The sequence below is a fragment of the Sturnira hondurensis genome, unplaced genomic scaffold (assembly GCF_014824575.4).
Source record: "Sturnira hondurensis isolate 20B ecotype Veracruz unplaced genomic scaffold, ASM1482457v3 Scaffold0004786, whole genome shotgun sequence".
Lineage (NCBI taxonomy): Eukaryota > Metazoa > Chordata > Mammalia > Chiroptera > Phyllostomidae > Sturnira > Sturnira hondurensis.
The window spans coordinates 2608929-2633588 of NW_028077417.1; the positions used below are offsets into that span (position 1 = coordinate 2608929).

General features: G+C 39.4%; 1 protein-coding gene across 2 annotated transcripts in view; it reads left to right on the top strand.

Moving 5' to 3' along the window:
• Window positions 1–19335, top strand: part of HPRT1 (hypoxanthine phosphoribosyltransferase 1) — a 47906-nt gene extending 28571 nt beyond the window's left edge. The window contains exons 6-9 of one of the 2 annotated variants that reach the window (XM_037046052.1): window positions 1635–1717; window positions 3187–3233; window positions 3387–3463; window positions 4006–4678. In XM_037046052.1, coding sequence (XP_036901947.1) covers window positions 1635–1717; window positions 3187–3233; window positions 3387–3463; window positions 4006–4053 — 255 coding nt within the window. In that variant the 3' untranslated portion in view covers window positions 4054–4678. Of the gene's footprint in view, window positions 1–1634; window positions 1718–3186; window positions 3234–3386; window positions 3464–4005; window positions 4679–19081 lie in introns of those variants that run through there. The other variant, XM_037046053.1, reaches the window with a different exon arrangement.
• Window positions 19336–24660: the final 5325 nt, after the last annotated feature.

A 24660-nucleotide genomic window follows, 5' to 3' on the forward strand; every position in this document is an offset into this window, starting at 1 on the left:
ATATGTATCCATATATAAAATACATTTTGATTTAAAAATGGATATAGTGCCACACTCTATATATTCTCTCTTGCAACTTGTTATTGTCACTCAAAATTGGTTTTGAAGTTATTCGTGTTGACACATATAGAGTCAGTTGGCCTGAAAATGCTGTATAGCATTGCAGTATATAAATCAACCAGTTTATACCCTACAAATAGGGAGTTTGCTTACAATTTTTCCTACTACAGCAGGGCTGCTAAGAGCCTTCCTTTCATGTCCTGATGTGCATTTATATGAACTCCTTCTAAGTATAGGCACTTAGAAGTAGAATGACTGGGTTGTAGAATTTGTGCATTTTCAATTTTACTGTTATTGCCAAATGACTTACCAAAGTGGTGTATACTTTATACTCCGACCAATGGAATAAATTCTTATTCTCTTCTGTAAAATGGTTTAAGGCTTAAGAGAAACAGTAACCTTGAATTAATTTCTTGTTGTTTTTAGAAACTTTAGCTTGTAGATTTAAAAAATAAACAAATAATACTCTTTTCAAAGGTTTTATGTATATGACTATCTCTGGGAATGTGTTGCTTTCTTAAAATGTAGCTTCATCAATTCCACTTCAGATTGGTTCATTTTTCTGGAGTAATGCCTAAATTAGCAACTTAAAACAACACACATTTGTTATCTTAGTTTCCATGGGTCAGAAGCCCAAGTACAGGTTAGCTGGGTCCTCTGCTCTGAGTCTCATCATATTGGCTCAAAACTGGGGCTCCATTCTCACCTGTGGCCTATGGGCCCTTCTGAGTTCATTCACATTGTTGGCAGAATTTAGTTTTTCTGGGTACAGGACTGAGAGCCAGGAGTTGCTCTCAGCTCCTAAAGGCTTTCCTCAAGTCATAGTGCATGGCTGTCGCACGTGGCAGCTGACTTCTTCAAAACCAGCTGGAGAATCCTCTCTGGTCTGTTACAACTATCTTGCACAATTAACCTAATTGTCACAGGAGTGACCATCCCATCTTTTTCCTGGTTCCATCTTCATCCTCAGCAGGAGGGAGTTTTTCCTGCTGTGTACACCAGAGGGCAGGAGTGTCTTGGAAGCCATCAGAATTCTATCTGCCACAGCCCAGAAATCTACATTTTTCACAAGTCTTCAGCCCTGCTATTTCTGATGACTCATAGACCCCACTTTGTGAAGCACTGCCTTATACCGTTTGTAGAGAGTATTTTCATTGAAGAGTGTTAGGGTTATGGTTTAAGAAATATTTTCCCAATGAGACATGGGTTTGTTTTGAATAAATACATTTAAATAGTATATATTTAATAATTATATATAGTAAATATATTAACAAATAGTATATAATGAATAGACACAAGCAATATAAGTTATATGTTTAAATAAACATATATTTAAATTAGTTGTCATTGACCTCTTGGTGCCTATTGAAATCCAGTTTGGAGGGCCGGCATTCCTACTGCTTGCTGAGAGCCAGATGATTTCCAGATTCTAGAATATCTAGTGTATGAATTATGGTTAGGATTACTATACTGAGAAAAAATGGCATTATTCCAGTTATACATTTTGTGCTCATATGTCTCTGAATTTAAAGTTTTGATGGTTTTATTTACCATTTAAATGTCTTTTTTTAAAGGATATAATTGACACCGGGAAAACAATGCAAACCTTGCTTGCCTTGGTCAAGCAGTATAATCCGAAGATGGTGAAGGTTGCAAGGTATATATATATATATATATATATATGTAACATTTTGTCATAGGATATTTTCTTCATTTGCAAGGGGATTAAGTAATTAATTACTCCTTTGTAAGGGTAAATGTTCTCAATGGTTGTTTTATCTTCAAAAAGCAATGTGATCTCAAATAAAACTTAGTAGTATCCTTTGTAACGATTGTGCATTTCTCTGATGCACAGTGATCTTGAGATTCTTTTAATATGTTTATGGACCATTTGTATATGTTCTCTGGAGTGGTTATACACTTACAGTATTGAAATTGCTTAAAAAATGAGTTACCATCATGCCTTACAGATGGGGCTTTATTAAACATTCAGATCTATAGGCATATGAAGTGCTGAGTTCCCTTGAACCCTTAGTAAAACTTGCACTGAGTTTGATGATATCTTATCTGCAGTGTTCCTCAGTGAGTGAAGGTAGAATGATGGGTTTTTCTGTGAGTAGTTCATTGTTTTTCTTTCTAAGTGGAAATTCACTCCAAGTGTATCATTTATTTAATTACTGGAAGACAATCATGAAGAACTTGATTAGATGTTCCCTTGGAGGCTAGGACTTCGGCCAGTGGTTCTCATCTTCAGCTGCACTTTGGAATTACCTGAGAGTTTAAAAAAAATCTGTGTCCCATCCCTAGTGATTCTGATGTCATTGGTTAGGGGTGTGGCTTGGGTATCTGAGTGTGGTTTTGTTTTGTTTATTTTAAAGTTCTCAGATGATTCATTCTCATGTGCAGTTAAGGCTGAGAATCACTTTTAGGTCGTTTCCAGTTATTCGAATATATTTATCTAGGAAGGTGTGAAATCATAAGTTTTACTGGGACTGCCTTTAACACATAGCAAGGCTTTCAAAGCACCGTCACTCTACAACTTCTTTTAATGGCTAAAGAATTTTAGCAGTCAGCATTTGAGTTATGAAATTAGCTTTTGTTACAGTTCACTCATCCTGCCTGCAGTTTTTGCTCTCAAACATAAATACTAGCTCCTTTAGCATGGTAGTTACTTTTTAACCTAAAGTTCCTCTTCGTAAGCAAAGTATTAAAACTCTTGAAAGGCGATGCTCACCTCTCTCACACCCTTCGTGGCTGAGGAATTGTATTTCCAGGGACTCTGGACTGGGAGCTCTTTTCTTTGCTCATTGCACTCCCCCGCTATGTATCCTTCTGATTAGCTGACCTTCAGTGGGTGCGTGGGTAGTCGCGGTTCTCAGAACAGTCCATCATGTTCCAGGTGGAGATCAATCAAGGGCTTCATCTGTAGTGTGAACTCATTGCTGCCCTGCTCAGTGATCCCTGTGATTTATTTAGACACGGTTTCATGGTCTTTCTTTGAGTATGTTAAAACTGACCATGGTATGCTAAATGCAGATGAAACCAGGTTTCAGAACATTTATGTTCTCCTTTGTAATGCCCTATAGCGTTTAAATATGTCACATATCACATTTTTTAAATTAACAGCTTGCTGGTAAAAAGGACCCCTCGGAGTGTTGGATATAGACCAGACTGTAAGTGAATTACTTCTTGTCAATCATTTAACCATCATCCTTAACCCAAGCAAGTTTTATAAATGAAATGGTCTAGAATTACTTTAGAGAAGGTACATGTGATTTGAAAGTGATGTTTTCCATATCTAAATGATGAATTATGATTCTTTTTAGTTGTTGGATTTGAAATTCCAGACAAGTTTGTTGTAGGATATGCCCTTGACTATAATGAATACTTCAGGGATTTGAATGTAAGTAAAACTTATTTTTCTCACTCTCACTTTTCAGAGCCCATATAAAAATTTATGAAAGAGAATTGTTTTCTCTTTCCAGCACCTCATAATTTGAGCAGACTGGTGGTTCCCATTAGTCACATAAAGCTGTAGTCAAGTAAAGACGTCCTTAGATCTGGAACTTGGCCAGGCTACGGTGACACTTCTTGCTGGCTTAAATAGTTGAGCAGCTTTCATATACACTAACTGTCCCATTATTATTTCAGATGATAGATGTGGTTGTAAGTAAGAAATAAATGAACTAGTTTAAGTCTTTTATTTCACTGTCCTTCAAATGCCTGCCTCCTTCCCTGGAGGCAGGAGTCTTGAGAATGCCTTTCTAAACATAAGTGAAGAAGATTCAGAAGACTGTACAAACTTCAGCTTGTTTAGTTAAAAAAAAAAAAACAAACAAACCCTGCAGCATAATACTATTCACATAAGATATGCAAAGTTCTGTTCTTGCCTTCCATTTCAGAATACACTTTTCTAATGTGAATTTCTGGATTTTTATTTTTTAGCATGTTTGTGTTATTAGTGAAACTGGAAAAGCAAAATACAAAGCCTAAGATGAGAGTTCCAGTTGAGTTTGGAAACATCTGGAATCCTATTGAAATCACCAGTAAAGTTATCAAATGTTCTAGTTCTGTGGCCAGCTGCTTAGTAGAGATTGTTGCATGTTTCTTCTAAGAATTTTCTCTGTTTTGTATTTTAGAAATGTCAGTTGCTGCATTCTTGAGCTCTTTATTTGCACTATGAGCCTAAAGACTATCAGTTCCCTTTGGGTGGATTGTTATTTGACTTGTGAATGAAAAATCTCTTAAACTACACACCACTATTGAATGGAAATATTGTAATTGTATCTGTAAGAAAAATTTAAAGAGAAGATATATTAGTTTTTAATAGGTATTTTAATTTTTATATATTCAGGAAAGTACAGAAGCGATTGAATATTGTTCATTATACCACTGTGTGTTGAGAAAAGTAAAAAGCAGTCAGATTTTGTATTAATGAGAGCATCTAAGACATATTGTTACAACAGATAAACCATATGTTCTGGAATTATTTTAGTAGTGTTTCAGTATTACTAACTGTATTTTCCTGCTTGTTCAGATTATTTTCAGTGACTCTTTGTCAACAGTTCCTTTTAAATACAAATCAATAAATTAAAAAAAAACTTTACCACCTTTTGAATTCTTCAGTGTAAAAAATCCTTAAAATAAAGACTGTCTCTTTAAAAGAAACTATGCATACCTATCACTTCTCTACAGATTAACCTAGTATAGTTTTCTTTTGGTTACTTTTTCCTTGTCTGTTAAGTTTTAGTAGCTAGTTTAACTGTAATCATTCCCAAGCATGGAGAATAATGATTATCTGGTAGAATGGATTGGTGAAGTTAGTGAAATTCTTACCCTCTTCGGAGATGTTAAATTTCAGACACATGGTATACTTTATTACATCTTACTATGCTAAAATAACGTGACTTTCTCTTGGAATTCTGTTGGAAATTGTTTGGATTGCAGTCTCATTTGCATTGCAACAATTTGTTTCCAGACGTGTACTGTCACCTTCTTTGTGTAGATAATACTTTATTGACTAAAGAACAACAACAACAAAACCTTTTGTTTTCTGGGAGCAGGAAGAAAAGTTTTAAACCAAAAAAACTCCCCTGTTAATTGTTTCCTTGTTCCAACTGAGATGTGAACTAGCAATCTTGTGAGCCATCCAGTTATATTTATGCCTTAAATGTTTGTCACAATTCCCAGCAGCAAAGTAGGGAACTTTAATAATAATTTGTTACAGTATTAGAACTTTCTAGTTTATAAAAATTTTCGTTTTTGTTATCTTCATAACCCTGTGAGATTGAGGTTGGTGTTACCACATAGGAGTATAGTATCTAAGATAACTCCTGATTCCTCCCCACCCCCACCCCAATATGTCATTTCACTGATGTAATTCATAACTGCAACCTTTCTGCCACTGCTGATCCTCCTTACTCATCTTTCTTCCATTGCACTTAACCATTTTATTAGGTTGAACAATATGAAATTACCATTTTTTGCTGGTTTTTATTGTTGTTCAATTACAGTCGTCCCTGTTCCCTCCCCCACCACTCTCCCCTGCGAAACTACCATTTTTGTAGGTGAAAGTAGTTGGCTATTGGCAATTTTGAGTGGTGTAACCTAATAGGTGGCCTAATTTACATTTAAAAATTTATTTATTTATTTCTCTTTAGAGGGGAAGGGAAGGAGAGAGGGAGAGAAATCTCAATGTATGGTTGCCTCTCGTGCATCCCCTGCTGGGAACTGGCCTGCAACCCAGGCATGTGCCCTGACTGGGAATCGAGCCTTGGTCCTTTGGTTCGCAGGCCCGGGCTCAATCCACTGAGCTACGTAGGCTAGCCAGGGCATAATTTACATTTATATCTATTGCTCACTATCTCTCCCTTCCACATCTTAAAATGTAAGCTCCATAAGGAAGGCAAGAATTTTCATCTGTCTTGTTCACTGATGTATGTTTTAGTGCCTCAAAGATAATAGGAGCTCAGATTGTTGTTAAATGAATGAATAAATAGCTAAGAGCTCAGGGTTAGACTGTCCTGACCTTGGCTTATATAGCTATATGACATTGAGTTACTTAACTTTGGAACTAGTTTACCCAGCTGACTAATGGGGACAGTGCTGTCTCCTTCATAGGCTTATTGTAAGAAATAAGTACATGCCATACATAGCACAGGCAGAATAGGACAGTGGCCTGGACATACTGAGTGCTTCTTAAACGTTAGTTGCTACCTCAAACAATGAATGTTTAGAGAAGTTAGGTGCACGGCTAGTAAGAGGCAAAGCTTGAACCCCAAATCTGACTGATTCTTGCTACAATATCATGAAGAAGCTGAACTCTTTCTCCTTCTGATTCACCAAAAGTCTTTAGTTTGTGATTAAGGAATGTTTTAGCTGGTTGGCAAACCCAACAAGAAACCCAGGTAACACCTAGGAAGGAACCTCCTAAAGCTCATGTACTTTTCTAATAAGAATATTCCTCAGACCTTCTTTAATCTTCTTTTTGGGCATATAATTCTAATGACTTATTTAATCAATTTTCAACAGATTAAACATAGTCCATTGATAATATGGGGAAAGGGTGATGCTGATGGGAGCAGCAGTAATTCTTAGGATAACAATCTGTCAAAGGTAAAAAAAAAAAGTACTAGATATAGGCATAGCCTCTTTGGGTCATTTAGTCATTCAGTATAGGAGCAAATGGTCATAAATGTCATACCTCAGTAATCCCTAAGGGCTGCACTTTTATTACAACTCTGTATAATAAGGGACCTTCATAAGGAAAAGAAAATGAAACTTTATTTGCTTGTTTATAGGAGATAGGGAAGCACGGGATCTGTTTTAGGAATACAAGTATTACCATCCAAGGGAAGTCAGTGCTTACTTAAAGAAGAGGTATTGACCCAGAAAATTCATGTGTTGAACCCATCATGTTTTCCTGCATTGTGAATGCTTAGAATATTATATGTGTATCATACCTATAAATATAGATAGGTCTCCATTTTAATTCAATGTATAAGAGATCTATAGATAATTTGGCTATAGATAATTTGGCTACTGCTCTAATTTATTAGCTTGGAAAGTTAATCAGTGTCCTTCCCTATATTTCAGATTTTGGAAACTGGTCCACTGAGCACCCTCTGTGGACCGGGTACTGGGGAAGACAGGGCAAGATTCCTGATTTCTTGAAAATTTCATTCTAGACATTTCTGGGCAAAGAGGGACAGAGAACAAGATAATTCAAATAGTGGCAGGCTGTGAAGAACCTAACACAGAGGTGTGCTGGGGGAGAGGGGTAGGCTGTGAAGAACCTGGAACAGCAATGTGCTGGGGCTGGGTGAGTTTTAGGCACCATATGTTAGATAAAGTGGTTAGGGAAGGTCTTGGTTGAGCTTTGAATGAATAGAAAAGAAACCAGCCACATGAAGGGCTACGTATAGACAGTTCTTGAAGTAGAAATAGCAAATCCAAAAGGTCCTGAGGTGGTGACTGTTAAACTAAAAATAAAAAGACAGTTCAAAGTGAGAAGCAACAAGCATTTAATTGAGATCAAATAACAGCCATTTGGGAAGCACCGATTCAGGGAGAAGCCCAAATAATGTTCCAGTTAGGAGACAAAGGCAATGGATATTCATGAAGAGGAACAATTATATCAATAGAAGGAAGGCATTTCCATAGATAGAGACATGAACATGGTGATGTTAATTCTAAACAGTGTTTCTAATTTTCAGTCCAGTAGTCATTGGTCCTGTAGTCATACCTGCTTTCTGTTCATCTTTGCAAACAGTTCTTCTATCTTTGAGATACAAGCTTGCTTTAGGCCAAGTTTTAAGGTCATTTTGCCCTGTTTCAACATTCCAAAGATTTGAGAATGAGATATGCAAGGAAGTTCTTCTGCAACGGCAGCCCCAGCTCCATTTCAATGATATTATTATTATTATTACTATTTTAAAATATCGTATTTATTTTTAGAGAGAGGGGGAGGGAAGGAGAAAGGGAGAGAAATATCAATGCGTGGTTGCCTACGGGGGGCCCAACCTGGCCTACAACCCAGGCATGTGCCCTGACTGGGAATTGAACCGGTGACCCTTTGGTTCACAGGGTGGCACTCAATCCACTGAGCCACACCAGCCAGGGCTTTTTTGTTATTTTTTTGACATGGCAAAATATCTGAGGTGTTGGAAGAAAAGAAGGAAGGCCAGTGTATGCAATTAAGGAGAGTGGTAGGACCTGAGATTGAGGAGGAAGGCTGGGGCCAAACCATGGACAACCTGGCAGGCTATGGCAAGGCCTTGGGATTTTCTGCATTCTGCTATGGGAAGGCACTGATACTTTTAGTGTAGGGAGTGAGAAGATAGGGCACGTTCAGGGTGGTACGCTAAATGAAATAAGTCAGATGGAAAAAGTCAAGAACCATATGATTTCCCTCATGTGGAATATAAAACTGAAAGCAACAAATGAATAAACAAGACAAAAGAAACCCTCATAGACACAGACAACCGTATGGTACTTACCAGAGGGAAAGGGGGTTGGAGGCATAGTAAAGGGGGTCAAATAATTGGTGACAGAGGGAGATTTGACTGTGAGTCGTGAACACACAATGCAATATATAGGTGATGTATTATAGAATCATATACTGGAAATATACACTTTTATTAACTCATGTCACTCCCATAAATTTAATAAGAAATTAAAAATACTCAATTAAAAGAAAAACAGAATTTACGGAAATAAATTTACTAAAATTGAAATAAATAAACTGGGGAATGAAAAGATTTTATTTACATTTTTAAAGGCACAAGAATCTCTAAACTGTTCTACAAGTAGGTGCAGGGGCTTCAGGAATAAAACTGGCAATGCCAATAATAGCCACTATTTAATACTTCTTAAAATGTGTGTCGAATGTTGTGCTAAGTGCTTTATATACATTGTTTTATTTAGGTACATTATTTTTATTGATTCACAGCACATTTCACAGAAGAGACCACTTTAGAGGTTCAATGCCCAAATTAGTGGAGGGAAGGCTGCCATGGACAAATTGGCCAGCATTTCTTTTCTGGATTATTGCAGTAGCCTCCCACCAGATCTCCAGTTCCATCCTTGCCCCCCTTCCCCTGCCTCACACACACACACACACACACACACACACACACACACACACGCACACACACACACAGTCTTAACACAGCAGCCAAAGTGATCCTAACTAAAACATTAGTCAGAATGAGTCACTCTTTGGCTCCCCATTTCGGAGTGAAAGCCAAAGTCCTTCCAATGGTGGATAATCTACTCTTCCCCACCTCAGTGCTTCAAGCACCCTGGCCGCCACTGTACCACAAGCACGCTGAGCAAGCTCCAGAGTCACTCCCCTGCTGTGTGTGCCACCACCTTGACTGTTTCTGAGAGCGCTCAGACTGCTGCCAGAGCCTCCCAGCTGCTCTCCCTCCCTCCGCTTTTGCCCCCACCCCGCAGTTAGGGTTTTAAAAAATTGTTCTTTTTCTCTCCTCTCCTCTTTTTTTTGGATGATGCTATTTGAAAAATATATTTCAGATTATATCACAGGCCTGCTTAGCACTCAAAAACTCTTATCGTTTGGCCCGTCTGTAAACTGGCCACTGCCCCCATGACTAAATGTACCCCCCACCTTGCTCACTTCAACCACACTGCTGTTGCTTCACTTCCTTAAGCCTGCCCTTCATCTCCCCCTTGCCTTAGAGCCTTCGTAACTGCTGCTCCTTCTGCCTGTCACTCGATTCCCCCAGATCAACCTGGCTGGCTCACGTATTACCTCAATGAACCTTTCTCTGATCTGCCTCTCTTAACTGCCTCAAAGTTACTCGTCATTACATTACCTCTGTTTTAGTTTCCTCGTGGTCCTTAGCACTGTAGGTGATCAAGCAGGCCTTAAATGGCAACTACTACAGTGGCTAGGTGGGACTTGCTACTCTGCCATAGATTCTGCAGGGGAGGAAAGAGCCCAAGTGAATACACAGTTTATCACTTAGTATGAGCAAGATCATAATGTTAGCTTCCCTCATCCCCAGTCCCACAGGATGACACCAAACCAGAAAGGATAGATGACGCAAGTGGTGGATTGCCCTATTGTGAAGGAGCTGGCTCCATATTCCAGCTAAATGATTTTACAGCCTGCAGCTCTACCCTAAGTGGGGAGGCAAGTTTGAAAGTCTCAGGCCTCACCAGCACCAGGGAGACAGGTGAGAAATTGCCTTATGGTGGCTCCTACAAGATTGGGAGGTGGGTGACAAGTGGCTTTGCGACAGCTCCTCACAAGGCTGCTTACATTGCCATGTTCCTGGGAGGGTCACGGGGTATTCCTCTGAGATCTGGGTCAGACTACAGTTGACCTTTGTGCGTGGCCTTACATAGAGACATCCATGGGGGAGTTGTTTCCTTAAAAGCACCTGCCAAATTGACCTTTCCCTTTATTTCTCTACTTTTTGTCTGTCTCCCCTCGTAGACTCAGCTCCATGAGGGCAGGACCTTGCCAGTCTTGTTCACTGCCGTATTCTCAGCACCTACAAGAGTGCCTGCAAATTATAGTGCTCAATACATATTTGTTGGGTAAATGATAGTTTAAACCCAAATAAGATTTTGAAATTATATCTGAATTACCTACGATTACAAGCAAAGCTTATATTTTTCAGGTTGAGCAAAGAAACCCCTATTTATTAATAATAGCTAACATTTGCTGAATTATTACCATATGCAGTGGAGCTGTACTATGCACTTCCAAATTTTTATGATAACTCCAGTGAGGTGGTTTTTTTTTTTAAATTCCAATATTATACACGAGGAAATTCTAGCCAAGAGAAGTTGCATTATGTGCCCAGATCACATAGCTGGAAAGTGGTAGGTGTGCTTGAACCAGGCGATCTTATTCTAGAACCTGCCCTCTTATTTCATTGCCACTTAACCTTTAGTTCCCAGCTCTTGTGTGGAAACGAATACACTGACAGCATAGAGGAAAATAATAAGCTCTTTGAAGGTAATACTTCCAAGTGACTTGTACATAAAACAAGCTTTTTGAGGTCACAGATAATTTTTAAGAATGTAAACTGTCTTCCTCTGGCATTAGGAAACATTTTCAAAGATAATTACAAAGTTCCTCCAGTGTGATCTTTAAATTTTTCTGCTGGCTTATTTTTATGATCCTGTGGGCAGCTTTAGACAAAATATCTTTCTGGCATGAAGGATTGTATGTGCTCTTTGCCATTTTTAAATGTGAATTTTATAGATACTTCAGACCACTTGAAAGAGTAATGATTTTCTAATGGTTTTTCATTATTATTTGTAACTTCAAGCACTAACTGATAAAAACGGCCAAATTAAGTTTCAAGTTTTCTCTTTAAACAATATGGGTGTGCTTCATAATGAGCTTCCTCATTAAGATTTATGACTGAAGTGACTTTCAAACTTGGTAGTTTTTCAGTAGAACTTCCTTTCCCAACCTTTTTTTTTCTATTCCTTTCATTTTGACAATATTTTGAGGGCTCTGAACATAGATCAAAGGTTCAGTTATATTGCACATGGCTTCCTCTGGAGCACTTCCCCCACGTCTTCCCGTAGCTCCCGTGTCCTCTTGTCATGGCTCCACCCTTTTTCAAGCACTTCCCAATTTCCTGGCACTACAAAATATTACAGGTTCACTTTGTATTTGCCCTGGTCTGGTCCATAAACAGCTGTGACTCCAAGGAGCCCTGGTTCCTATATTGAAGAATGGTATTAGAAACCAGGATCTGGCCCTGGCTGGTGTAGCTCAGTGGGTTGAGCGCGGGTCTGCGAACCAGATGATCACGGTTCGATTCCCAGTCAGGGCACATGCCTGGGTTGCAGGCCAGTTCCCAGCAGGGGCCAGTTTCCAGCAGGGGAGGCATGAGAAGCAACCATACATTGATGTTTCTCTTCCTCTCTCCTTCCCTTCCTCTCTAAAGATAAATAAATAAAATAATTAGAAAAAAAGAATATAAAATCCATTCTTTAAAAAAAAAAAAGAAACCAGGATCTGGGAGCTAAGTGTGCTTATTATTGGGGTATTTGCTGCTAGGCCTCCCAGTGGACAGCTCTATGCAATATAATCAAGCATACTAACCCATTCTCACACACACACACACACACACACACACACACACCCCTATTTCTGTCTGTCTGTATACATATAAAAATAAACATGATGATTTTCCACTTTAATCCACACCACAAGATCCTCATTAGCCTTCCCTGTTTCCTTAATTTTTCTTTTCTTTTATTGATTCTAAAGAGAGGGGAGGGGAAGGAGAAAAAGAGAGAGAGAAACATCAATGTGATAGAGAAACATTGGTCTGTTGCCTCTTGTGTGCCCCAACTGGAGACAACTAACAACCGAGGCATGTGCCCAGACCTTTTGGTTTGCAGGAAGATGCCCAACTAATTGAGCCACACCAGATAGGACCCCTTTTCCTTGTTTTTTCTTAAAGATTTTAGTTCTGGCTGGTGTAGAACAGTGGATTGAGCGCGGGCCTGCGAACCATATGATCGTGGTTCGATTCCCAGTCAGGGCACATGCCTGGGTGGCAGGCCAGTTCCCAGCAGGGAACGTATGAGAAGCAACCATACGTTGATATTTCTCTCCCTTTCTTCTTCCCTTTCCTTCTAAAAATAAATAAATAAAATATTTTAAAGATTTTATTTACTTATTTTTTAGGGGAAGGAGAGAGAAAAAGAGGGAGAGAAATATCAATGTGTGGTTGCAACCTGAGAGCACCCTACTGGAGATGTGGCCTGCAACCTAGGCATGTGCCCTGACTGGGAATCCAACTGGTGACCCTGTGGTTTGCAGTCTGGTGCTCAGTCCCCTGAGCCACACCAGTCAGGGGCCCTTTTCCTTGTTTTTAAACTTTTTTTCTTTAACAGCAAGAATGTGGCTTCATTCACTTATTTGTTTACCCTAGTATCATAAAGTAGTTACATATGCTTATAACAGATTTACCAGCCAGAGTCTAGTGTTTGTGGACAGGTCTTTTTTGTCATAAGCTATATTAGTTATTTTCTTCTCCATCCCCTTTAGTGTGGCTGTGTTATTCATCTGTAGTGCAGTTTGATTTATTTGTTAGTATTTGTATTCCATTTAGACCCTGGCTTCCAGTCCCTAGTTGTAATTAATTAGTTATTACTGTGAAACACATTAAGAGAGCTATATAAAAAGGTCTGCTCTGAGATATTTTGTTCCCTCCCCATTCCCACTATCCTGTTTCCACCACTCCTACTTTCAAGTCTTTTCCCAATTACCCTGTGATCACCTTCTTATTTTTTAAAGATTTCATTCATTTTATTTTTTAGAGAGGGGCAGGAGGAGAGAAAGGGAGAGAAACATCAATGTATGGTTGCCTCCCAAGTGCGCCCCACTGGGAATCGAACCAGGGACCCCTTGATTCACAGGCCAGCACTCAACCACTGAGCCACACCAGCCAGGGCCATCTTTCTTGTTTTTAATGGCAGTTACATCTTTACCGAGTGCATACTACAGATACGCACTTTGCACACATTACTTCATTTAATGTTCACAACAATCCCTTGAGGTAGGTACTATTATTGCCCTCATTACATTTGATGAGGGAGCTGACCCCAGAGAGCCTAAGGAACTTGTCCAATATGACATATCTGGAACATAACCATACGCAAACCAGGATCTTATGCCAGGGCCTGTGTTTGAACCACCTTTTCTTAAAATTGTCTGGTTCTGCCTCAGTCTGGCTCTTCGTGAAGCCCAGCCCTCCCAAGTCACTTTTCTGAATACATAGCTGTTGGGATCCTTGTTCTAGTTATTCAGATGTGATTTAACAGGATTCACAAGAGGCCACCTGGCCTTTGGTTGGAACCTGGGGACAACTGTCACCTTCAGTAGATTCTGCCCTCTCTATTACAAAACTGTGTACATGTGTTACTTGTAATTTGGAGACATAGTCTCTTTGAAAGGTCCCAGAGCCTTCAAGAAAACAATTGGGGTCACATAAATTAAAGGAGCAACTGCATTCATCATTGTTGCTGTTCAATTAGGAACTATAAGGCCTTTCTGCGTCGCAGGCTCTGCCTGCTAGGTGCTTGGAGGATAAGATGAATGAAAATTGTCCCTGTTCTCCAGGATCTTAAGGTCTAGTGGGGGAGAGTAGTCAAGTATACAAGTCATTACAATGCAAGGCAAGTGCTAAAAGGGGGGCACAACTAATGCAATGGGAATTCAGAGAGGAAACTCAGAAGGTGGGGGGTGGGGAGGGGAAAGGTAGGGGGCATTTGGGGAGAAGTTTCAGAGACAAACAGCATTTAAAATGGGACTTGGAGAATAGGAAAGGTTTGCACAGGTAGAAATAGAGGAGGGAAGGCTGGGGAAAAAATGTTTCAGCCAAAAGGTCCGCTTAGGCAGAGGCATAGGTAAAGAAAATAATCATAAGGCATTGTGGGAAATAATGAGCAGTCTATTTCGGGAGTGGCAGTGAGGGTGTAGAGGGGACAGATAAGAGAAAAGCCAAACAGGTAGATTGGAGTCATCTTAAGGGCCTCTGTATCAGTTAAGATGTTTCAGGCTTCCAGTCAGTTTGCCCAGCTCAAGCTGGGTTAAACAATAGGGTTTATTAACTACATAATTGGAAAGTCCAGAGGTAGCTCAGGCCTGACCAGTTTGATCCTCTGCTCCATTATCTCTGCCACGTGGTTTCCATCCCACTACTGTGCTGCCTGCAGTGCCAGCTCCATCCCAAGGCTGGTCCTTCTTGTGGTCAGGTGAGGGCTGCCAACAGTCACCCGGCTTCCTCAGGAAAGGCTTTCTGTGTAAATTCTCTTGTAGAAGTGCTAAAAAATCTCTTTAAATATCATTAGCCCGAATGGGCTGAAATGTCCAAATCTTAACCAGTAACTGGCAACTGGGGGTGGGATTGCCCTTCACCCAGTCAGACCCACAGTGGGAGCTCAGATTAGAGTTAATTTCCCTTGAGACACAATGAACAAAAATATGGATTCAATGAAGAAAGAAGAAGCAGGGAATTGGTGCAGTGGAGGCACCAACAGTGATCTCTGTGGCCTCAAGTGCCAGGAAAGTGCAGTATTGTGCTAGTTAAGGGAAACATGGGGGAACATGAAAAACTTTTAGGTTTAAGAAACCCAAGATATTCCTGTTTAATTGCATCTAAGATACTTTCAATTGTTTTTCTACAAGACAAACAGCCTGGTTTCTTCAACAAGTAAATTACAAGGGAAAAAGGCCCTGGCCGGGTAGCTGAATTGATTAGATTGTCATCCCGATATGCCCAGGTTGTGGTTGGATCCCAGACACAACACATACAAGAATCAAGCAGTGAATGCATAAATAAGTGAGACAACAAATCGATGTCTCTCTCTCAAGTCAATTTAAAAATTACAAGGAAAAGAGACATGGCGGCGGAACATATAGATTAAAAGAGACTTCAAGAAATATCAACCTGTAGTGATGTACGGACCTCATTTGCATCCCAATTCAAATAAACAAACTAAAACACACACACTTTTTTGATGCTTATGAGACATGGAAATATGAAGACTGACTTGAATATACATTGATATCAAGGAATTATTGTGGCTTTTAAAATGTGGTGTAATATAGTGGTTATGTTTTCTAAAGTCATATCTTTAAAAATATATATACTAAATTATTTGCAGATGAAAATGGCTGATGTCTTATTTTTTTAATTTTTATTTATTTATTTTTAGAGGGGAAGGGAAGGAGAGAGGGAGAGAAATCTCAGTGTATGGTTGCCTCTGCCGGAAACACACAATGTACCATGTGTCCCCTGCCAGGAACTGGCCTGCAACCCAGGCATGTGCCCTGACTGGGAATCGAACTGCGATCCTCTGGTTCGCAGGCCCGTGCTCAATCCACTGAGCTACACCAGCCAGGGCTGATGTCTTGATTTGTTTGAAAATAATACAGGAATGGGGGGGAATAGGTTGGGGATATGGCTACAGAGTTGGACATGAGCTGATAACTATTGATGCTGGGTGGTATATTCTGCTTTTATATATGTTTGAAATTTCCCATAACAAGTTTTTTTAAATTTAATTATTGTTCAAGTACAGTTTTCTGTCTTTTACTCCCATCCCAGCCCACCCCCAATAACAAGTTTTTTTTTAAAGAAAGGATGAAAAACAAGATATTAGGATAAGCCTTATTGAGAAGGTGACATTTGCTGTGGAATGCTCAGCATGTACATGACCCCTGCCACCATGTAGCATTAAAAAAACTAAGAACCATATTTTATAGGGGCTGTGATGGTCAAAAATTCCATTAAAGATAGCAAAAAATAGCCCTGGCTGGTGTAGCTCAGTGGACTGAGCACAGACCTGTGAAGGAAAGGGTTGCCGGTTCGATTCCCAGTCGGGGCACATGCCTGGGTTGCGGGCCAGGTCCCCAGTAGGGGACACATGAGAGGCAAGCACACAGTGATGTTTCTCTCCCACTCTTTCTCCTTCCCATCCCCTCTCTCTAAAAATCAATAAAATTAAACACAATAGCAAAAAAGTCTTTTCCAATCCTCCCATTAAGAAGTAGGACAAATCTCACTCCTCTTTTTTTTTTGATTTTTATTTATCTTTAGAGGGGGAAGGGAAGGCGAGAGGGAGAGAAATATCAATGTATGGTTGCCTCTTGTGCGCCCCCTGCTGGGAACTGCTGGGAACTGGCCTGCAACCCAGGCTTGTGCCCTGACTGGAAATTGAACTGCAGTCCTCTGGTTCCCAGGCCCGTGCTCAATCCACTGAGCTACACCAGCCAGGGCAAATCTCACTCCTCTTGAATGCAGTCTGGCCTTAGAGACTTGCTTGACCAATAGGCTGCAGCAGAAGTGATATTCCAGGACTTCTGAGGCTAAGTCATAGGAAGGCTTAGAGTTTTGTTGGCTCTTTTGGAACACACTGGAAGTCCTAAGCTACCATGTGAGAAGTTTGACTACCCAGAGTCCATCATTTTGGTGGCTATGCTGCAGTAAACAGTCCCAGTTAACTCAGTGTTCTACTCATTACCACCAAGGCTCTTGACTTGAGTGGGGCTTATGTGGACCTTCCAGACTGGCCCCCTCTGCCAGACAAATAGGAGAATCACCCAGCTGAATCCTGCCTGAACTCCCTGACCCACAGAATCACGGGACATAATTAATGGTTGATGCTTTAAGTCACTAACTTTTGAGGTAGTGTTTCAGCCAGCAAGAACAGAGGTATACATACATATGTGAGAACTTGTTGTTTTAAGCAAACACAAAAGTCAGGATAGTGTTTGGGGGGAGAGGGAGGTACAGGTAGGGGAATGAGATGGGAAAGAAACAGGTAGAGTCAAAGGTATCCATAATGACCTAGTTCGGATCTTGGGTATTGTGGTAGGTTTTCAAGTATGCATTTTAATTTTTTAAAATTAAGCATTCCAGCCCTGGCTGGTGTAGCTCAGTAGATTGAGCATGGGCCTGTGAAGCAAAGGGTTGCTGGTTCGATTCCCAGTCGGGGCACATGCCTGGGTTGTGGGCCAGGTCTCCAGTAGGCGCAGTGATGTTTCTCTCCCACTCTTTCTCCGTCCTTTCCCCTCTCTCTAAAAATAAATACATAAAATATATTTTAAAAAATTAAGCATTCCACATTCATGATATACTATTATAGGAGCTGAATATTATATAACATTGAAGTATATAATTCAAGTATGCATTATATTTTATTAAAATTAAAAATCCACATTCATTATACTCTATTATAGGAGCTGAATATTATATAATAAAAGCAACTTTTCCCTGGCTGGTGTAGCTCAGTGAATTGAGCACAGGCCTGCGAACCAGAGGTTTGCAGTTTGATTCCCAGTCAGGGCACATGCCTGGGTTGCAGGCCAGTTCCCAGCAGGGGACACACAAGAGGCAACCATACATTGATATTTCTCTCCCTCTCTCCTTCCCTTCCCCTCTAAAGGTAAATAAATAAGAAAATTTCCCTGGCTGGTGTAGCTCAGTGGATTGAGTGCGGGCCTGCGAACCACATAATCGCGGTTCGATTCCCAGTCAGGGCACATGCCTGGGTTGCAGGCCAGTTCCCAGCAGGGGACTCGCGAGAGGCAACCGTACATTGATATTTCTTTCCTTCTCTCCTTCCCTTCCCCTCTAAAGATAAATAAATAAAATCTTTAAAAAAAAACAAAAAGATAAATAAAAGCAACTTTTATAGAAGAGCTCAAGCAAGCATAGCAAAATGTTAAAATTTTGTTAGAGGTGCATGCTGATTACACAGGCACCTGCATTGTGACTCTCTGTATTTTGTTTGAAGTATCATATAATAAAAATATTTTAAAAATAATGAACTGGACTTCTACTAGGACAAAAAGGAAAAACATAAAATGTGTATACCTAAATGTAGACAAATGAGATGAGTCCTTAAAATTTTAATGATTATTATTTCAGGGAGGTGCTTGTACTTTTTTATTGTAGTAACATATATAAAAGTTACTATTTAACCATTTTCCAATATACAATTCAAGTGCATTAATTACATTCACCCTGTTGTACAACCATTGGCACTATCGGTCTCTAGAACTTTTTCATCTTCCAAAACTGAAACTCCGAAGCCATTAAAACTAATTTCCCAGTAACCCTTCACTCCATCCCCTGGCAATCACCAGTCTACTTTCTGTCTCTATAAATCTCACTACCCCAGTCACCTCATATAAGTTGAATCATACAAAATTTGTCCTTCTGTGACTGGCTTCTTTCACTTAGCATAATGTCTCCAAGAGTCATCCTTATATAGCATGTGTCAGAATCTCTGTCCTTTTTCAGACTGAATAATATTCCATTCTATGGATATGCCACATTTTGTTTAGTCATTTATCCATCGATGGATATTTGGTGTTATGGAGTGAACCGTGTCCTCCCCCAAATTCATATGTGAAACCCTAACCCCCAATGGGACTATATTTGGAGACAGGACCTTTGAAGAGTTAATTCAGTTTAAATGAAGTCATAAGGATGGGGCCCTACTCCAACAGGACTGGTATCCTTATAAGAAAAGGAGGACACACCAAGGATGTATGAAAAGGCCTAATCAGGACACAGCAAGAAAAGCGGCCATCTACAAGCCAAGAGAGGTCTCAGGAGAAACCAACCATGCTGACACCTTGACCTTGGACTTCTAGCCTCCAGAACTGTGAGAAAAAATTTTGTTATTTAAGCCACCTAGTGTGCAGTATTTTGTTAGGGCACCTTGAATCATACAACACTTGGTTTACTTCCTTCCACATTTGGCTATTGTGAATGATGCTTCTATGGACGTAGATATACAAATATCTATTCGAATCCCTGCTTTTGATTCTTTTGGGTATATATTCATCGGTGAAAATGCTGACACATATGATAATTCTAAGTTTAATATTTTGAGGTATTGTCATACTGTTTTCCACCCTGAACGCACCATTTTATGTTCCCAGTAGCAGTGCACAAGGGTTCCAATATTTCTACATCCCCACCAACACTTGTTATTGTCTGTTTTCTTGGTATCTCACTGTGGCTTTAATTCATATTTCCTTAATGATTAGCGATGTTGAGCAACTTTCCATGTGATTAGTGGCTATTTGTATATCTTCTCTAGAGAAATGTCTATTCAAGTCATTAGTCCATTTGTAAATAAGGTTGATTGGTTCTTGAACAAACACACACATATTCAGAAAAAAATGAAACTTTATTATAGTGAAAACAGAGAAAGAAGAAAGTAATTTTATTTATCTATTTATTTATTTATTTTAAAGATTTTATTTATTTATCTTTAGAGGGGAAGGGAAGGAGAGAGGGAGAGAAATATCAATGTATGGTTGCCTCTCATGAGTCCCCTGCTGGGAACTGGCCTGCAACCCAGGCATGTGCCCTGACTGGGAATCGAACCGCGATCGTGTGGTTCGCAGGCCCGCGCTCAATCCACTGAGCTATGCCAGCCAGGGCAAGAAGAAAGTAATTTTAAAATGAAGCTAATACTCTCCGACTCTTTTCTCTTTTTAATTAATTCTTTTTCAATCATTCTGACTGCACCAAGAAGAAATTCCCAATTCGTGCTCCTATGATTTTTAATGCTCTCTGATTTCTAAAAGTCTGGAAAATACAGAAAGCTAGGAAATAAGTTACCCAAACACAATCATAAGTACAGTGTTTCTTACCCTAATTGTAGTCATTATTTATGTATGATTGCAAATTTTTTTCTGCTTAGCTTTGTATGTTACCCACATTTCCAGGCTGTTGCCCAAGAAGCCAACATGTATCTACTGACAGAAATGGATTCCTGTACTCACCTTCACTTCCTTCCTGCCCATGGAGATTGAGGAAGGCTCTTAACCTCTCTGAACCCAGTTTCTGCTGTGAGTCCATTTCCTACATGGGGCAGGTAGTCAATAAATGGAAGTTTGATGCTTCAGGCACGAAGTGTGAGAGATACAATGTGGACTCTAAATAGACTCTATAATAGTTTAGGATGCACATTGTTAACCCTAGAGCAACTGCTAAAAAAAATAATAAAAAGGTATAACTAAGAAGACAATAGAAGAAATAACATGTCTCACTAAAAATATCGTATTAACCTTAAAGAAGGGAGGACATTCCCAAATGTTAATAAATTAACACACTTTTAAATAAACCATGTATCAAAGGAGACATTATGTGGGAAATTAGATTTGTAAATAATAAAATGCTGTGCTTATGCTGTTCTTTCCTGATTTTACAATTTTAAATATTTTCCATCGACTACTGTTAAAGATGCGGATTACATTTAAGCTCCCTCTATCCTGTCAGTGACCTGTGGACAAATTTTGATTAATTCATATTTGTTGTTTTAATTATTATGACTATGTAAATATTGTTTACTACTGAGTGATTACATATCTGTTATGCAAAATACTTTGTTTCCCCCTGCCTTTCCCCCTTCTTGAGTTTCTTGAAATCCTTGCCTAAGTTTATTCACAATGTCTAATAACTTTGTAACACAACTTTTCACCCATTTTTTAAAGATTTTAAATTTATTTTCAGAGAAGGGTAGGGAGGAAGAAAGAGAGGGAGAGAAACATTAATGTGCGGTTGCCTCTCGTGCATCCCCTACAGGGGACCTGGCTCACAACCCAGGCATGTGCCCTGACTGGGAATTGAACTGGTGACCCTTTGATTTGCAGGCCGGTGCTCAATCTGCTGAGCCACACCAGCCAGGGTTAACCCAACTTTTCATATGGGCAACACATTAGTTTATCAGTTTCACTTTTTTCCCCTTCTGGAAAACAGCCTTTTTGAGGCCTTCCATCCCCTGCTCTAATCTGTCCTGGTAGCTCTCGAGGTCTAGGGCACTAGTTTCATCCTGGCATCTTCCTTTCACTATCATCTTGGGAATTCCCTTTGTATATTTCCTGTGTTGTACTCCCTATTTGATGGATCCCATATCTTTCTCTTAATTGGTTTACTGTAACATTTTGGTTTCTTTCCACCCCCAAATCTTGTGTCTTATTTTATAGTTTTCTGCTTCCTGTCACAATTGTAAAACTTGACGTTTTTCTACTTGAAAAAAATAAACAATACTGTTTCACAGCCATGCTGGAAAATTCTGATATTTGGAGCCCTGTACTTATTTCTATGGGCTGTTGTTTCTAGTCTTTCTTGCTCATTATGTCTTAAATCTTTATGCATTTGATTATCTTTGATTATGTATTGCATAGTAGATTTTAATTTAAATAAATAATTGAAGGCTGGGATATTGTTATATTCTTCCAAACAAGATTTTGGTTTATTTTCCCCAGATGCCTGTGCCTATTAGCTATCTGAAAGAAACTTAATACAATTTTAGGGTATGACATTTTCTAAGTTACTCAGATGAATGGAAAGCAGGCTGCAATGTGTGTGAGAGCTGGATTATTTCCTAGTCATCGTTTCTTCTAGGGTACAGCCTTTCGGGATAACAGCCCAAGAAAAGCAATGGTTTACCAGAGTCTTTGTTTTGAGCTGACTCTGGACTCTGACTTTTGCCCTTTGTCACTGGGAGGCCAGTAGAAGCATTGGATCTCTCTACTTCTGCTCCCTGATTGGAAAAATCTTACTGAGCTAACGAGACCTGAATACCTGGACACATCTCTCTGGGTTTTTGTCCTCTCCTGGATCTTGGCCCACTATTTTCTCATTGTCTTCTTAAGTATTTTATGCTTTGAACGATATTTTAAAATCATTCTGCCCACCTTCTTTGATGTCTTCAGCAGGGGTGTTGATCAAAATGACCTAGTTTGCCCTGGCTGGTGTAGCTCAGTGGATTGAGTGTGGGCCTGCAAACCAAAGGGTTGATGGTTGGACTACCCATCAGGGCACTTGCCTGGGTTGTGTGCCTGGTACCAGTAGGGGGCGTGTGAGAGGCAACCATACACTAATGTTTCTCTCCCTCTCTTTCTCCTTCCCTTCCCCTCTCTGTAAAAATAGATAAATAAAATCTTAAAACCAAACCAAACAAAACAAAATGACCTAGTCTGCCATTTACAGAAGCTAAAATCTCTTTCTTATTTTGGTGGCGCACATTCTCTAGTAGCTTCCTGAGAAAGTGTTCATAGTAAGTGATTTTTTTGAGACCTTGTATGTCTGAAATGTTTACATTCTATCCTCACACTTTATTGTTGTTTTGACTGGATATGCAATAGAATTTGAGTTTGAATATTAATTTCTTTCAGAATATTGAAGGGATTTTTTTCTTGTCATCTAGCTGTCAGTATTTCTCATAAAAAATCCATTCTGATTTCTGTGTATGTAATCAGATTTTTTTTTGTCCTGGAAGCTCATAGAATCTTCTCTTTATTCTCTTTATGCTGGTGTGTGAATTTTTCATTATGAGGTACCTTTTTGTGGGCTTTTTTCATTCACTATGCTGGGCACTCAGTTTATTCTTCTAAACTGGAAATTCATGTCCATTAGCTTTGGACATTTTCAAGTATTATTTCTTTGATAATATTCTCTCCACATTTATTTTCTTTCTAGAGCACCTATTATTTTTCTCCTGGAACAATCCTCTAATATTATCTTAGCAATTTTACCAAGATCCTTTTTCCTTTTTTACCCTATTTTCCTTCATTTTGCCTTTTTGTTTTCCTCTGTGAGAGATGTCCTAATCTTTTTATTTCCAGTAGATTTTTCCTGTTCTTTTTTTGAAATTATTTTTTAAATTTTTCTATTACAATTGACATACAATATAATATTAGTTTCAGGTGTGCACCCCAGTGAATAGACATTATATAACATTACTAAGTAATCATCCTGATAAATCTCATACCCATCTGATGTCATACATAATTACAATGTTGTTGACTATATTCCCTATGCTGCACTTTACATCCCTATCAGTGTTCTGTTACTACCAATTGGTACTTCTTAATCCCTTCACTTTTTTACCCATTTCTCCAACCTCCCTCCCAGCTGGCAACCATCAAAATGATCTCTGTATCTATGTGTCTGTTTCTGTTCTGCTTGTTCATTTATTTTGTTTTTTAGATTCAGTTGTTGATAAATATATATTTATTGCCACTTTATTGTTCATATTTTAAAAAAATATTTTATTTATTTTTAGACAAAGGGGAAAGGAGGGAGAAAGAGAGAGGGAAACATCAATGTGTGGTTGCCTTTCATGTACCCTCTCTTGGGAACCTGGCCTGCAACCCAGGCATGTGCCTCGATTTGGGAATCAAACCTGCGACCCTTTGGTTTGCAGGCCAGTGCTCAATCCACGGAGCCACACCAGCCAGGGCTATTGTTAATATTTTTTATTTCTCCTCCTCCTCCGTTCTTCTTCTTCAAGAAGACCCTTTAATATTTAATGTATTACTAGTTTGGTGGTGATGACCCCCTTTGGCCTTTTCTTCTCTGGGATTCTTTTTATGTGCCCTTCCAGTCTAAATGATAGCTTTGCTGGGTAGAGTAACCTAGGTTGTAGGTCCTTGCTTTTCATCACTTTGAATATTTCTTGCCAGTACCTTCTAGTGTGCAAACTTTCTTTTGAGAAATCAGCTGACAGTCTTTTGGGAAATCCCCTGTAGGTAATTAACTGATTTTTTTCTTGCTGCTTTTAAGAATCTCTCTTTGTCCTTAACCTTTTGCATTTAATTATCATGGCTCTTGGTGTGGGCCTCTTTGGGTTCATCTTTTTTGGGACTTTCTGCACTTCCTGGACTTCTATGTCTATTTTCTTTACCAGGACAGGGAAGTTTTGAGTCAGTATTTCTTTTTTTTAAATTTATCTTTAGAGGGGAAGGGAAGGAGAGAGGGAGAAAAATATCAATGTATGGTTGGTTGCTCTCATGTGTCCCCTGCTGGGAACTGGCCTGCAACCCAGGCATGTGCCCTGACTGGGAACCGAACCATGATACTCTGGTTCACAGGCCCGTGCTCAATCCACTGAGCCACACCAGCCAGGGCTTGAGTCAGTATTTCTTGATATAGGTTTTCAATCACTTGCTCTCTCTCTTTTCCTTCTGGTATTCCTATGATGCAGATGTTGTTAAACGTGATCTTATCTCAGAGGTCCCTTAAGCTATTCTCATATTTTAAAGTTACATTTTCTTTTTGCTTTTCC